This window comes from Plectropomus leopardus, chromosome 5 (genome assembly GCF_008729295.1).
Source record: "Plectropomus leopardus isolate mb chromosome 5, YSFRI_Pleo_2.0, whole genome shotgun sequence".
NCBI lineage: Eukaryota > Metazoa > Chordata > Actinopteri > Perciformes > Serranidae > Plectropomus > Plectropomus leopardus.
This window is the reverse complement of record NC_056467.1, coordinates 29,892,092-29,906,624: the sequence shown is the minus strand read 5'-3', so window position 1 is coordinate 29,906,624 and position 14,533 is coordinate 29,892,092. Positions and strand designations below refer to the sequence as shown.

Below are 14,533 nucleotides of genomic sequence, written 5' to 3'. Positions count from 1 at the left end.
ATAAAGTGATACAAAGAAGAAGACACAAGACAGACAAAAAAAAAACACATCACGCACAAAACACAGAATAAAATACTACACACAAGAGCGCATCAAAAGTGAATGCTTGGCAAATTAACTTGATGAAATGAAACTTTAGAAAGCGAATTTATGGCCTGCAAAGTACATTTTTAATCTGTCGCTATTATGAGTGGTATGAATAAATGGGGAACTAAAAATGTGTGACATTTTGTAATTAGGAGAAATGGACAGTTGGCTTTATACTTAGGTGTTTTGTGAGCAAAGCACAATTAAGGATTATCTTTCCATTTTTCCCGCAGATTCCAGTTTTTCAAGGCTCTGGTGGTCCTCTGGTGGGAGCCAAAAAAACCAGTTAGTGACCATTTTGGAACCAACGGATTTGGGGATGTGATTCAAGAAAAAGACACATACTGGGAGCAGAAACTGCTCCCAGTATGCAGTATATGCTCCCAGTATACTGCAGAGCATGCAGTCAATGCAACGATCAGACTGGTGACCGAAATCCAGAAGTAGGTGATAAACCTCTTTCTGTGTGTGTGTGTGTTTTCCTTAAAAGCTCAAAGAGCTGTACATTATGGGAGCAGTGAACAGCTTGGCAAGAAATGTCCCAAAGATTGCAAAAAATGTTTTAAAAGGGGGGAGAAAAGGAAATATGTATAGAAAACAATATTCATAGTTATATATTTCAAAGTAAAATTATGTTAAAAGAAAAAGCACTTTTTGGGGCTTGTTTTTTTTTTTTACCTCTTTCTTTCCTGCTTTTTTGTGTTTATTTGAAGGTGATTTTTGTGTAACTTTTTACAAATCTTTTTAGATTGCTCATTGCCTTCTCCACACATTTTTGCTGAAGTTTCAAAGGGTGAAGCAGACTTGATTTTGTCCTTGCAGGAAGAGGAAATGTGACTCTTTGTGCTGAGTTCAATTTTGGACCTGGAGTCTGCCTACATTGTTCTTGAAGAATTCCTCTGCCCTACATATGTGGCATCATGGGAATACTTGTGCAGGAATAAACTGACATGGGTAAGATGTGTACTCGTGAAAAACCGAATGATCCTGCACCACTGTTCAAACTGATTAAATGTATTTAATTTGTACAGTTCTTTGACGTGCTGATCAATCAGGACGCTCCTGCTGCAAACTTTATGAAGATGATAACATCGAAATGCTGGGCTTACTCCAAAAAGGCTATGAAGACCAAGAGAGACGTGTACTTCGGACCCAGCTTTGTCTCTTGCGATGCCTATGCAATGGCAGCCTGTATTGACGACAGTGCAGTGACGGACAGTATCGAGTGTCTGGTCCCTGTGGAGCTGCAGGCTCCATCTGTTGTGGCATGATGGAACTAGATCGCACAAACAAGCTGAAGAAGAGCCACAGTGTGTTTGTTCTGACTAAATGTAATGTTGCAAAGTTTAGTCGGTTACTTTTAGAGTCTGTGAGACAACCCAAGAAGTAATGATTGATGACCTGTGGGGGACGTGGGGATGAAGAAAAAATAATGTGCCACCCGAGTCAAATTGTTATTAAGTATATTGAATAAAAATGTTATGTTTTTTGGGGGGAGTTTTTCCACTGAAACCCTTTGTTAAAAAGTTTGAAACCTGGAGCAAAAAAGGCAATGAGCAACTTGGTAAGAAATGTTCCACAAGTTGCAAGAAATCACTAGATTTTTTAAATTATTTTTAAAACGGTAGGGAAAATGTTCTAGGAAAAAAATTTAAAAAGCTAGGGAAATATTTATATATTTATAATTAAATAAATTATTAATTTTATTAAAATTATGTTACAGAATTGTTTTGGGGTGTTTTTTTTTTAACACACTGTCCATTTTTTTGTTTGTCATGTATTTAGTTTGATTTTTTTTTTAAATTGAACTATCATACGTTTTTCCAATTCCTTGCTCATTTTCGGGGTCATTTCTTCTTCTTTCTTTTTGAAAGAAATTAAGCCAATTTGCTTTCAAAGGGTTAAACTTGCTGATAAATGGAGGTGATGTAGCAAACAAACCTTATTTTTACTATCTTACTTAAAACTACCAATTACAAAGCCACACTCATCCGGTGTTAGTTCATTCTTACATATTTACCTGAGCTTTTTTCATAAACAGCAGCGAACGCTGGGTTCCCCTTTTTTGTCTGTCAGTGGAGTGGCTGAAGAATAAGCAGAAGAAATTTTGAATTATATACAGTTTTAAAAAATCTCCATGACCTGTTAAATTTCGAACTAATATTGTCATGACAAAAATAACAGGTACTGTATTCAAACTTGGAACTTACTATTTGAAGTACAGGCTTTCTTGTTTACTTTGGGTCCCATCCTGACTTCATTCGTTTGGATATTTTTTGGAAGCTCATCTCAATTTTTACTCCTCTCCTGCCAATGTCATCTTTCCTTTTTTGGCCTCCTCTCTGTCACTCACTGAGGTCCATTTTCTAAGCTAACAACAGGTAACAATAACATAAATTACTTTATTTCTCAAAAACAGGCTGGTCAAAAAATTATAAAAAGAATGGACAAACTCCTGGTGTCTGTTGTATAATATTAACAGAACATTATGTACATTTCCATCGCTTTAATTAAACACACAAAATTATTCATAAAATTTTTAACATTTTGTTTTTTAGATTATTTAATGAAAGTGTTAAGGCCTTTCCGCAACAATTCCGTATTTTCTGTATGTGTATTTTTAATCCATCATTCAATAAAAATCATTTCATATAGAAACGCACACATGACCCTTATGTGTTGAATTGTTCTATTCGTTGCAAATATTAGCAATAAGTAAAACCCACGTGATTCTAGTCCCAGGACTGCTACAGAGAGCTGTTCCTACGGTAGATTTGATGTACAATCATCTTGTAATACTAAACTTTTGTACATATGATTTTTTACAATGTAAATTTGTCTTCTTAATTTAATTGATCTGTTGTTATACTGTTTTGTTTTTTATCTCTGCGTTGTAAGGTGACCTTGACTGTTTTGAAAGGTCCCTACAAATAAAATGTATTCTAAATACATAAACACAAACCTATGTAAATACACATTTTGCATTTTTTTTTAGAAGTTGATTAAAAGTAAGAACCATGTGAAATAAGGAACAAGGTAGGGAAAACATAACATTTTAAATGCAAACAGAAGTTTAAAGATAAAATGCAGTGTGGGGTAAATTTTAAAAGAAAATACAAATGCAAACTGTGCAATGGTTAGCATAACCTGCAGCTGACGTACAGTGCAGAAGCCTCAAGCCTGAACGCAGCTGAGCATTTTTTTATCATTCAATATGTAACCCTACAGGTTGAAAACAGCTCTGGCCACGAGGATGAGGTCAAAACCAGATCAAGAAACCACAGCCTGATGTGTCACCAGAGGTAGCAGTGGCTGTAGCCCCTGAGGAACCTCAGAGTGTGGTTCCTGTGAAACCATCAGTTGCAGTCTCTGAAGAACCACAGGTTGTGGATCCTCAGAAACCAGCAGCACAGCGGAATAATCTGCTTCAGCCAGCAACAATGGAGAATACACTCAACAGAACAAAATCAACTGAGGCTGACCTTCAAATGCAAGATCTGGGCTACCGCAAGGCGCTTGATGTGACCGAGTTTCCTCAGCTGAAGAGGCACAGAAGAAATTTTTGCGTACCTGTGATGGTAGCTGAAAAACAAGAGCCAGCTGTGATCCCTAAAGAACCACAGGTACTGTCCCATCCAGAAACATGGCAGAAAACAGTGTCCCAACTAGAAACAAGGCAGAAGATACTGCCCAAGTCATCTGCAGGGCATAAGATGTACCACCAACCAGCAGCTTTAATGAAGTTTCTGCCCCAGCCAACACCAGAGCAGATTATGCCAAAGCCAGAGCAGAACATACTGACCCAGCTAACTGTAGCTGCGACCCTGCCAGTACAAGAGGAGAAGAAAGTGCCCCAGATTGAAAACTCCTCGCTAAAATCAACTGGGACCTACCTCCAAATGCAAATTCTGAGCAACTGTCAGGAGGTCAGTGTAATCAAGTTCAAAAGGCAGCCACCAGCAGAGCAAAAGGCACTGCCCCATTCAGCATTAGGGCAGAAGAGACTTTTTCAGCGACCAGCAGAGCAAAAGCCACTGCCTCTGTCAATATCAGGGCAGAGGAGACTTTCCCAGCCACCAACAGAGGAAAACATACTGCCCTGGGCAGCAACAGCAATAAAGGTACTGCCCCAGCCAGCTGTGGGGCAGAAGACAGTGTTCCGGTCATCAGGAAGGCATACACTGCTGCCCCAACCAGCAGCTTTGATTAATATCTTGCCCCAGCCAGCACCAGAGCAGAACAGATTGCCCCAGTCCCTGGAGAAACCATGTGTAGCTGTGGCCCTGCCAGCAGAGGAGGAGAGGGAAGTGCTCCAGCCAGTAAATCCGTGGCGGAAATCAACTGGGATTGACTTCCAAAAGCAAAATCTTCGCTACTGCCAGGAGCTCAATGTAATCGAGTTCCCTCAGCTTAAAAGGCAAAGAAGAAATTTTTGCATATCTGTTATGGAAGCTGAAAAGCAAGAGCCATCACAGATCCCTAAAGAACCACAGGTACTGACCCAGCTGGCAACAGGGCAGAAGATGCTCCCTCAGTCATCACCAGGGTATAAGATGCTGCCCAAATCAGCAGCAGAGCAGAGCAAACTGTCCCAGCCCCCTGAGGAACCACATGTAGCTGTGGCCCAGCCAGCTAAAGTACCCACACTAGTAAACCCTTGGCTGAAATTATCTGGGACTGAACTTCAGAAGCAGGATCTGGGCTGCTACAAGGAGTCGAATGAAACAGAGTTTCCTCAGCTTAAAAGGCAAAGAAGAAATTTTTGCATTACTGTGATGGATACTGAAAACCAAGAGCTAGCTGTGATCCCTGAGGAACCAAAGCCTAATGTGGTCCCTGTAGAAACACAGGTAGCTGTGGCCCAGCCAGCTGCAGTGAAAGAGATACTGCCCAGAAAGATTGTGGCAATGGAAAAAAACAAAAACAAAAAAGGCAGGAACAAGTTTAAAAGCCAAATCGTCCTGGTTGGCAATTCCTGGGATTGCACACATGCTCCACACCCTGACACAGCACCTGAGAAAACAGGGACGACTGTGGTACCCAAGGAAACACAGGTTGTGGCTGCTGAAGAACCACAAGTAGCTGTGGTTCAGCCAGGAGATGGGATGAGGCTACTGCCCCTGCCAACAATGGAGCAAAACATGTTGCCCCAGTCAGCAGTAGTGATTAAGATATTGCCACGACCAACAATGGGGCAGCAGATAGTGCCTCAGCCAGCAGCAGGGCAAATTCTACCTCAGCAGGCAGCAGGGCACGAGATTCTGGCTCAGGCAGCAATAGAGCAGAGGATTCTGCCAGAACCAACAACAGAGCAGAGGATTCTGTCCCAGCCAGCTGAAGAGCAGACCCTGCCTGAACTAACAACAGAGCAAAAGGTTCTGCTCGAATCAGAAGCAGAGCAGAACATACTGCTTCAACCATCATCAGAGCAGATTCTGCCAGAACCAACAGCAGAGCAGGTTGTGCCTGAACCAGCAACAGAGCCGAAGATGCTGCTCGAACCAGCAAAAGAGCAGAAGATTTTGCCAGAACCAGCAGCAGAGGAAAACATACCGCCACAGCCATCATCAGAGCACAAAACTTATGCTCAGCTAGGAACAGAGCGGAAGACTCTTCCTGAGTCAGTACCTAAGCAGAATGAACTGCCTGAACCAGTAGCAGAGCTGAACATACTGGCCCAGCCAGCAGCAGTTACTAAGATACTGATCTGGCCCACAATGCAGCAGAACATACTGCTTCAGCCAGTGACGGAGCAGATTCTGCCAGAACCAGCAGCAGTACAGAGTCTGCCTGAACCAGCAACAGAGCTGAAGATTCTGCCAGAACCAGCAGCGGCAGAAAACATACTGCCCCAGCTATCATCAGAGCAGACTCTGCCTGAACCAGTAGCAGAACAGAAGATCCTGCTTCAGCCATCAGCAGAGCTGAACATACTGTCCCAACCAAAAGTAGCCAGTGATTTACTGACAGGAGTAAAAATGTTAGAATTCCCTGAGCTTGAGGTTGTGGAAGATGAACAGACATCCAAACTCAAAAAAGAGCAGGTGGCTTTGCTCGCTGAGGTGGAGTATCTCAAAGGAATGCTCCAGACTCAGTTGCACCTGCATGCTGAGGCAGATCAGAGGCAAGACATTATAATCAAGACCCTTCAAGTTGATTTACATGACAGAGAGAGTAAAGAAAATGAGGGTCTCTGCAAACTGAGAAAGCTGGAAAAAGACCTAGAAAAAGAAAAGGATCGTCAAAGTCAGCTGACAAATTCTCTTGCCCATCAAAGGGAAGAAAAAGCCAGTTTAGTGGCTAAGCTGGCCCAGGCAGAGGAGGATCTAAAAGAAAAATTCAAGTGGGAAGAGGAAAGGTCCAGTTTACTTGCCACTATAAATGAAAAACAACAAGCTATGGAGCTGAATACATCTGTCATGTCTGACAGAATTGCTGATCTCGAGCAAAGGATGAGTGAGATCGTCATTAAGCCCAAGAAGCGTTCTCTGTGGAAGAGATTCCGTCAGCTCTTCAAATGAACTGGAGGGACCTCAACGCTCTGCTCAGACTCTCTCTGCCCCATTACCTCCTCCTCTCCTGCCTCCTTTACTCCAACCCTCCTCTCCCACCGATCCCCATCCTCCTCTTCCCAATGTACATTAATACCATCAAGGGCAGCATGGTGGGTACCACTCTCCCATAAGACCTTTAAGACCTGGTGTGTTCTCCTTTATGCTTGCTTGGGTTTTTCCTGGAAAAGGTCAAAGTGAACTGCCAACTTCCTAGCCCATCAAAGGGAGGAAAACACCAGGTTGGTGGTTGAGCCAGTCCAGGCAGAGGAGGACCAGAATTGCAGATCTCGAGCAACAGGTGGATGAGATTGTCGAGAAGCCCAAGAGGTGTTCTCTGTGAAAGAGATTCCACCAGCTCTGCAAATGAACTGGATGGACCTCAACGCTCTGCTCAGACCTTCTCTGCCCCCTAGACCAGAATCTGTTCAGACGTACTCACCCTGCCCTCCTCCCCCAACCCTCCTTCCCATCCTCCCCTTCCGCATCTTCCCCCCAATCCTGATGCTAGAATGGATCGTCCGGAGGGAGGATATGGTTGGGGTGACGGTGAGGGTCACCCTAACCCCCCCCCCCCCCCCCCGCGCGCGCCCCTCTCGCCCACCCCATTATACCATCAAGGGCAGCATGGTGGGTACCACTCTCTTAAAACCTTTGTGGAGTGTTCTCCCTCATGCTTGCGTGGGTTTTCCCCGGGTGCTCCGGTTTCCTCCCACTAACAAAGACATCTTTAGTGTCTTTATAACAACAAATAAATATGATTATAATAAACACGAAAAAAAAAGTTGAAAATTTTTAAAAAACCTGTAAGTGAATGGTCATTCTACTTTTTCCTGAGTAGAGCTCTAAATTTCACTACACTGAACATCACAACATTAGACATAACATGGCAGTGTTGAAGAAAAAGATGTCAGAGCTGTCTTGTGTGTGCAAATTTTTAATTGCATTTTTCTCTGAATTCAGTAAATTTAATAAAAAATGACAGATTTGACCAAAAGCAGCTATAAAAGTTTTTTTTGTTAGACTAGTGTAATGACACTTAAGGCGTTGCTCCTGGTGTTGAACCTAGAGAATTATAACTTGAATCTCCTGGTTTCCTGGTTTCTCCTGGTTAAAGAAACAAGGTGTCTTCCTGTGGAGTTTGAAAAGATCATAAACAAAGGTAAAAAAGAGAATATCAAACACAAGCACAACTCCAAAGTGAATGATAAAGTTGCTCTACTACAGCCACAAATGGAAATAACAAGTTTTGCACATCAACTTATAGTGACATATTTAAGATTATGGGTATTTTGTAGTGTTGATGATTGATTCAGGATAAAAATCAAAAAATTTTGAGTACGTAGAGTAGGAATCCTACATATTGGGGGCTTTCCAACACGCTAACACAACTCCAAGCATCCTCTACATGGCTCCTCTCCTCGCGTTGTTATCCCTCCCACAGAGGATGCGGGTGGACGAGTTGAGGAGGAGACGCAAGGAGAGAAGAGGGGAAGCTGTGAATTGGGAAATCCTCGGTCCCACAGCGTCAGTCAGAAGTGACATCAGTAACATGTGACGTGCTGCACAGCTGATCAGCTGTCAGACTGACAGGGAGAGAAGAATCCTTTAAAATCAAATTCATATAGGGATCAGAGTTATAACTCCCTAATAATGAAATAAATTCAAGTATTTGTCCTGCCAGTGCCAAGAAGATTCTAGAGTGCCATAGGCTGCTGCAGCTGATACACACTGCTACAAGCTGCAAGTATGTGAGAAAGAGTCACTGTCTGCCAGGGCTGCATTGGTTTCCCAATGCCAAAGGATGGCAGTGTGTGCCTCTACCTCCCACAGTATGCCTCAGTGTGCCTGTAGCTGCCACATTGTGCCACAGCGTGCCTCTAGCTGCCACATTTATTTCATTTTTAGAAAGTTATTTAATGTTCTTATTTATTTCATTCATTCATATGCTTGCAACCATACTATGTAATTGTCACTCTGCTTACATTTTTTATTATTATTTATTTATTCATTTATTTTGTAAATTCACATATGTGTGGTGACTATTAATCAACCAAATATGAAGGCACTGGAGGCCAAACTCCAGTAACATTTCTGATGCGTACAAGTATTAAAACATTTCCCAGTTCACTTAACCTTAAGTTAAAACCTATTTAATTTGCTTGTTTTTCCCCTCCGTGACCTCATCGGATATTGACATGAGAATTAAAAACACTCTAATGCACACAAAATTATACACTGACATGCTCAATACTACTCAGACACGGCCTGTCATACTCCAACACAGTCAAAAACTTATTGCTATACCGACTTTTCATTACTGAATGGACCCAGGCAAAAATAAAATTTCCCATAAATACTGCTCCACCCAGTGTGGGATTCTGGTACTGCATGTGTTAAAACACAAGCATGAACTGAAGAATCATTTAAAGCTGCAAGCAGCGATGAACGGGCCCTCGCACCTCTTCCTGGTTCATGGCGAGACATGGAAATGTTTGGCCCAGTAGCAGCCACACGGTGCGACAAAACTCACGAATTGAATAGCTTTTGAAGTTCCAGGCATTCTGAGAGGATGAGTAAAGTTTGAAGTCAATCAAATGAAATCTGTAGGAGAACATCGAAAAATTACGACCCCTGAAAACAGCCAAAATTACGCCAAAATTGCACATTCAATTCAAAATGGCCGATTTCCTGTTGGGTTTAAGGTATGGGTCCTAGAGGCTTCTTTGTAGGTCTTGGGGTGTTACACATGCCTCCCAAGTTTTGTAGCTCTAGGTAAAATGTACCACAGGGGCTGCATCATAGAAATTTTTTAGGGGGCACTACAGAGCTAAAAAAAAAATTCATATCAGATATCACATTTTAGGACTTCTGATGTCTGTGCCATGTTTGGTGAGTTTTGGTGCATGCCTTGCCCCTCAAAAGTGCTTCCAGTTTTATGGTGAACAATGCATAACTTTGGCAACAGCTTTTGATGTAAACTCAATTTAAAACTTATTTTCTGTGCATCATGAAAGTCTTTACAGTATTCTAGGTGAATATGAGGTCAACTGAGTTAACCTGCTACAGGGTAAAATCAAAGAGTAAAAAAAGTAACTTCCTGCTACCAACAGGCAGCGCTATGACTATGATTTAAAAATGTACTGCAGATGTCTTCAGGCCTTGACTCTTTCAATGAAAACTAACAATGTTCATTTTTAAGCATCATCAAGATTTTTTGAGCCCATTTTGAGATCAATTTGCTTTGTTGAAAATCTGTAGGGGGCGCCACTGACACATTTCCTCCCACCCAAGCATGAGACCATTAAAATATCTGTAGGAGAAGATAAAACATGACACCTGAAAATGGCCAAAAATATGCCAAAATTGCAACTTCAAATCAAATACTTGTGCCAACCAATTTTGATTAATGTAGGTGAAAGCAGAGTCGGAGGCTGTTTCTCACAAATGTAATAGGGGGCGCTCATGAGCCATTTTTTAAAAATTGGTGCATGAGACCCTTAAAATATCAAAATTTTAACCAGACTTGATAAAGCTGCAATGTTTCATTAGTTTTTGAATATGATCCCCCCCCCAAAAAAAGGCAATTCATTAGTAGGAATAATAATAATAATTCCTTGGATTTCAATAGGGTTCTCGCACCTGTTCGGTGTTCAGGCCCGAATAATAATAAGAAGAATTCCTTCAGTTTTAAGGGGGTCCTTGCACTGTTCGGAGCTTGGGCCCTAAATATGACATAATAATAATTGAAAATAAGCTGTGGGGAGATAATTATGTTTTATCCAAAAAACACACAATGTCCAGAAAACTATTTGTCTTTTTTTTTTGCTTGCTTTATGGTAATTTCCCTGATACTTTTGACTGTTTTTGCCTTTTCCCATGTTTTCACAGCTTTTAAAACAAACCAAGCCAATTTCCTCCAAAGACACAAATACTTTTTTTGAGTCTCTTCTGAGTGACTCAGGGAATACATGACCCTCCCTCAATTATAAAAAAAAAACCAGTTATTCTTTTTCTAAATATTCACACCAAATGAAGCCACTGGAGCCAATGCAATGAAATGAGAGTTATCACCCAAACAAACAGTTAATCTAATAAGCGAAATTCAAATCTTTCTTACAAACAGGCATCGTCATCACACAACCTGCATGTCAGGAGAATATCGTGCATGACACACAAAACCAACAAAATCTGATAAGCTTACACATCACACACACTCCTATGAGCACTCAAACACACACATCACAGCTGACATTCACAACATGTGCATATGACTAATAACATGACATGTAATCTGTACACAGCAGCAGCAGCTGCTGACCAGAATAATATCAGTCAGTAAAAAGTTAGTCTTTGATGTTTGAAAGTTTAAAATTAAAAAATTAAATCCTAGAGTTGAAAAAAAGTCTTAAGCTCTCCCTGTATTCATGCAAGCAGGACTGCAGACACATGTACACATGCATTAGAGTGCACACACAGACATTCGCAAAAAGTGAAAAATGACAATTTTCCCAAATTAACTACAAACAGTTGTACCAGCTGCTGGCCAGAATATCAGCTTCGCACAGCGGATGATTTTTGATGATTTCAAAAACACTGAGACAGTTTGACGGTAAGAAGTTGAAAAGTTTTACAGGATAAGGTACAAACCTTTTTTCTTTTTTGTTTTAGAAATATATATGACAAGACATACCAAATAAACTGATTTTGGTGAAATATTTCTATTTTAAGCTTAGAACTTTAAAGCAAGAACATTTGCAAATTTGAAAATCTTACAATAATTTCTTTTTCCTTAAATTTCTGGCTGTGATAAATGGCATGATTGTGGTAAATTTTTAAAGAAAATATGTCTTTCAGACCCCTCAGGAAGTTTTAGGGTTCAGATGTTACCAGATGTCACATGCTTCCCTCTTTCTGCACCACTGTCTCCCAATGTTCTGTATAAAAGGGACGACTGCAGAGTGGGAGGACAGAGTTGTCTCGCCTTTAAGCCGGCAACAGAGGTAATAACAGTGCTGAGAAAAGGTCTGTTTGAAAGGGACAGCCAGTAGGACGCGATCATGGGCTCTAGTCTCAGTTATGCAGACTTCAAGTTTAATAAACACAGACAGACAAGAAAAAAGACATGGGGACGAGCAGAGGTATTTTGTAAGGAAACTTTTATGTGTGCTTTGTGAAACTCACTTATCATTAGAGACAGAAGGCGTTGCAGTTTCCAGTACAGCAGATAAGGTTTGATATTAAAGAGTACAAAAAAAGGAAAATCACAATTCCAGAGTTCATTTCTCTCCAACCTCGCAGCAGGGGAAAAAAAGAGAAAGGAAAAAAAAGAAACAAGCTTTTGGTCCAAGTCTTTTCTTCTCAGTTCCTTCCCCGTCTGTCCCTCCCTCCGTCTCCCCCTCCTCTCCCCCTTAACAGCCAACACACACCAGAGAACTCTTGGATCCTCTGTTTAATTTAGACAGGGAACTCTGATGCCCACAACTTTCCCCAGATATTGAACACATCGTGATTGCATAGTTTTTTTTTTTTTTACATAACAATTTACTTTTTTAAAATGTTTTATTTGCACATAATGGAATGTTTACATACAGACGCCTCCCCGATCTTTCCCTTTTCTTCAGAGAGGGGATGGGTGAGAGATGGGGGAGGACGTGGGGTAGGAAGAGAGTAAGAGAGAGAAGGACGGGGCTGTAGCCAGCAATTTATTACTTCCGCCATTTTTCCAAAATTCACTTTTGGAGCTCAAAAAAAAAACCCCTCACTCAGCCAATCAGATGCATCCATGACTTGGTGTGTGTATATTTCTGCATGTATGTGCGATTTATGGAATATAAAACTGGACTAACTTTTACTACTACAATCTTGCTTTATCATATAAATGTATAGTATTTAAATGAGCATCTGAAGCCCAAACCAGGAGAAGTTTCACAGAAGCAAATATTTGTGTATAATTTATGGTGTCGCCTGTCATAGGATTGATACAGGAGAAGGTACACAACTTCATGGCTACCGAGTAGATTTTCCATCACAAAAACAACAAATCTTGAAGAAAAGACTTCTGGAAGCTCAAACCTTTCCACCGGTGAAACTGGTCTCTCTGTGCTGCGTTCATTGGCTTTTAATTTTCTGTGTTTTGTCATTTTATTTATTATTTTTTTAATAAATGTCACTCTACTTTGCCCTACTGGAAAGCCTGCGATTATTCTGAACAAGTGGGACTATGTTGTTCTTCGCACTGAAAAAAATAAGTATGTACAGCGCTGAGCCCCACTCCCTGCCCCTCCCCCCTGCACCGACCACCCGGACCCCCCCCACCACCACCACCACCCACCTGCTCCGCAAAATAAACAAAAAAGAAACAAAGACAGGAGGAGGAAAAGAGCTGAGGTTAGACAGGTCACCTTATCCAGCAACATGGGAATTATGGGTAAATATGTCATTTTATCTCTGGTTGCCCCACCCCCCCTTGTTCCCCCGCAGCATATATCTCTATCTAATACACAAACCTCGCCAGTCGCCACGTCAACCAACCCCCCCCCCCCCCCCCCCCCCCCCCCCCGCCGCCTGGCAAGAAAAAAGAAATTTATAATAAAATAAACAAAAATTAGCATAAGTATCAGATTAGCTTGTGCCCCTCCCCCCTCCCCCCAACCCTAACCCCATCCCGCCCCAGTTTGACCCCACAAAGGCAGAGAGGGTGAAGCTAAGGACCCGCACTACAGAGCAACTGTCCCCCAGCTGCCCCTCGATATGCCCGTTCGTATAAACCTTTTTTTTTTTGTTATGATTAACGGAGCTGAAAACATTTGACGGAGGCCAAACCTAACTACGCTTTAATCAACAAGCTCTGAAAAACTCCTCATGATTTCTAAACCGGCACACGCAGGGGCATCTCACAACCACCACTCCAATTCTTCCAAACACTCGCTTCCTGGCACCTCGTCTACGCACAGAGTAACTCTCTACCTCCCTCTCCTCTTCCTCCTCTCCCCTCCCTCCCTCGTCTGTCCAGCCCTCCTCTTCCTCCTCTACAGGTCGCTCTCACCATACAGAGCGGTGGAGAAAGACATGTAGTCGAGGGCTCCGGGAACGGCGTCGGGCCCTGCGTAGGGCGCCATGCGGGCGATGCAGTACTCCGCCTGGTCGGGGGGGGAGCTCCCGCCTCAGCTCGTCGGCCGTGATGTAGTTCTGATGGACACAGAGGAAGCCACAGTGAGCAATGTCCAACATGTACATCCTGTAAGAAGCTGGCCCACCGAAGTTCACATAACAGGATCAATTTATTGATCTGCATTTAATATCTTAAATACTGCATAAAGTATGTGAGGTAACTCTTTTATCACGAGTCATGTTGGTTATTCATCATCAGGGGTGAATAGAATGGACACAGCTATTGTTTTGGTCCATTTATGAATTACAATATGACAAATACGGCAGTCATTTTCTCAAATGATTAAATCAATTGCGAATTCACATAAAGGGGCCAAAAGTTTTCATTAAATTATAAATAAACTGAGTTTAAAGCTAATTGTATGCATTTAATAAAATTAATTAATTGACAATAAAAAATCAACAATAATAGTAATAATAAATTATTATTATAAAGCGGTTTTCAAAAGAAGATTATAAAGTGCTCTACATCATTATGCCTGGATTTACAACAACTCAGGATTTAGGCAAATAAATCAGACCATTTTAAGAAATACAAAAATAGGAACCCCAACAATAAAGAAAAACGCCACCACTGAAACAGATAAACAAAGGTGGCAGCTAACTGAACTGAAAATTGCACTGAGGCAAATTAAATCAAACAATTAACATATAAAAAGACAATACCCAATGGAAAAATAAAAGATAAAATCAATAATAACCATAACCATCTAAGATGTTTG

At 41.4% G+C, this 14,533-nt stretch overlaps 1 protein-coding gene and 1 pseudogene across 1 annotated transcript in view; one reads left to right on the top strand and one right to left on the bottom strand.

Annotated features, from left to right (window-relative positions):
- Positions 1–150: 150 nt before the first annotated feature.
- On the top strand, positions 151–1,477 carry LOC121943489 (annotated as a pseudogene).
- Positions 1,478–13,631: 12,154 nt separating this feature from the next.
- Positions 13,632–14,533, bottom strand: part of LOC121942761 (alpha-actinin-4-like) — an 86,172-nt gene continuing 85,270 nt past the window's right edge. The window contains 2 exon segments of the mRNA XM_042486006.1: positions 13,632–13,792; positions 13,794–13,829. Of these exon segments, the coding sequence (XP_042341940.1) occupies positions 13,670–13,792; positions 13,794–13,829 (159 nt within the window). The 3' untranslated portion in view covers positions 13,632–13,669.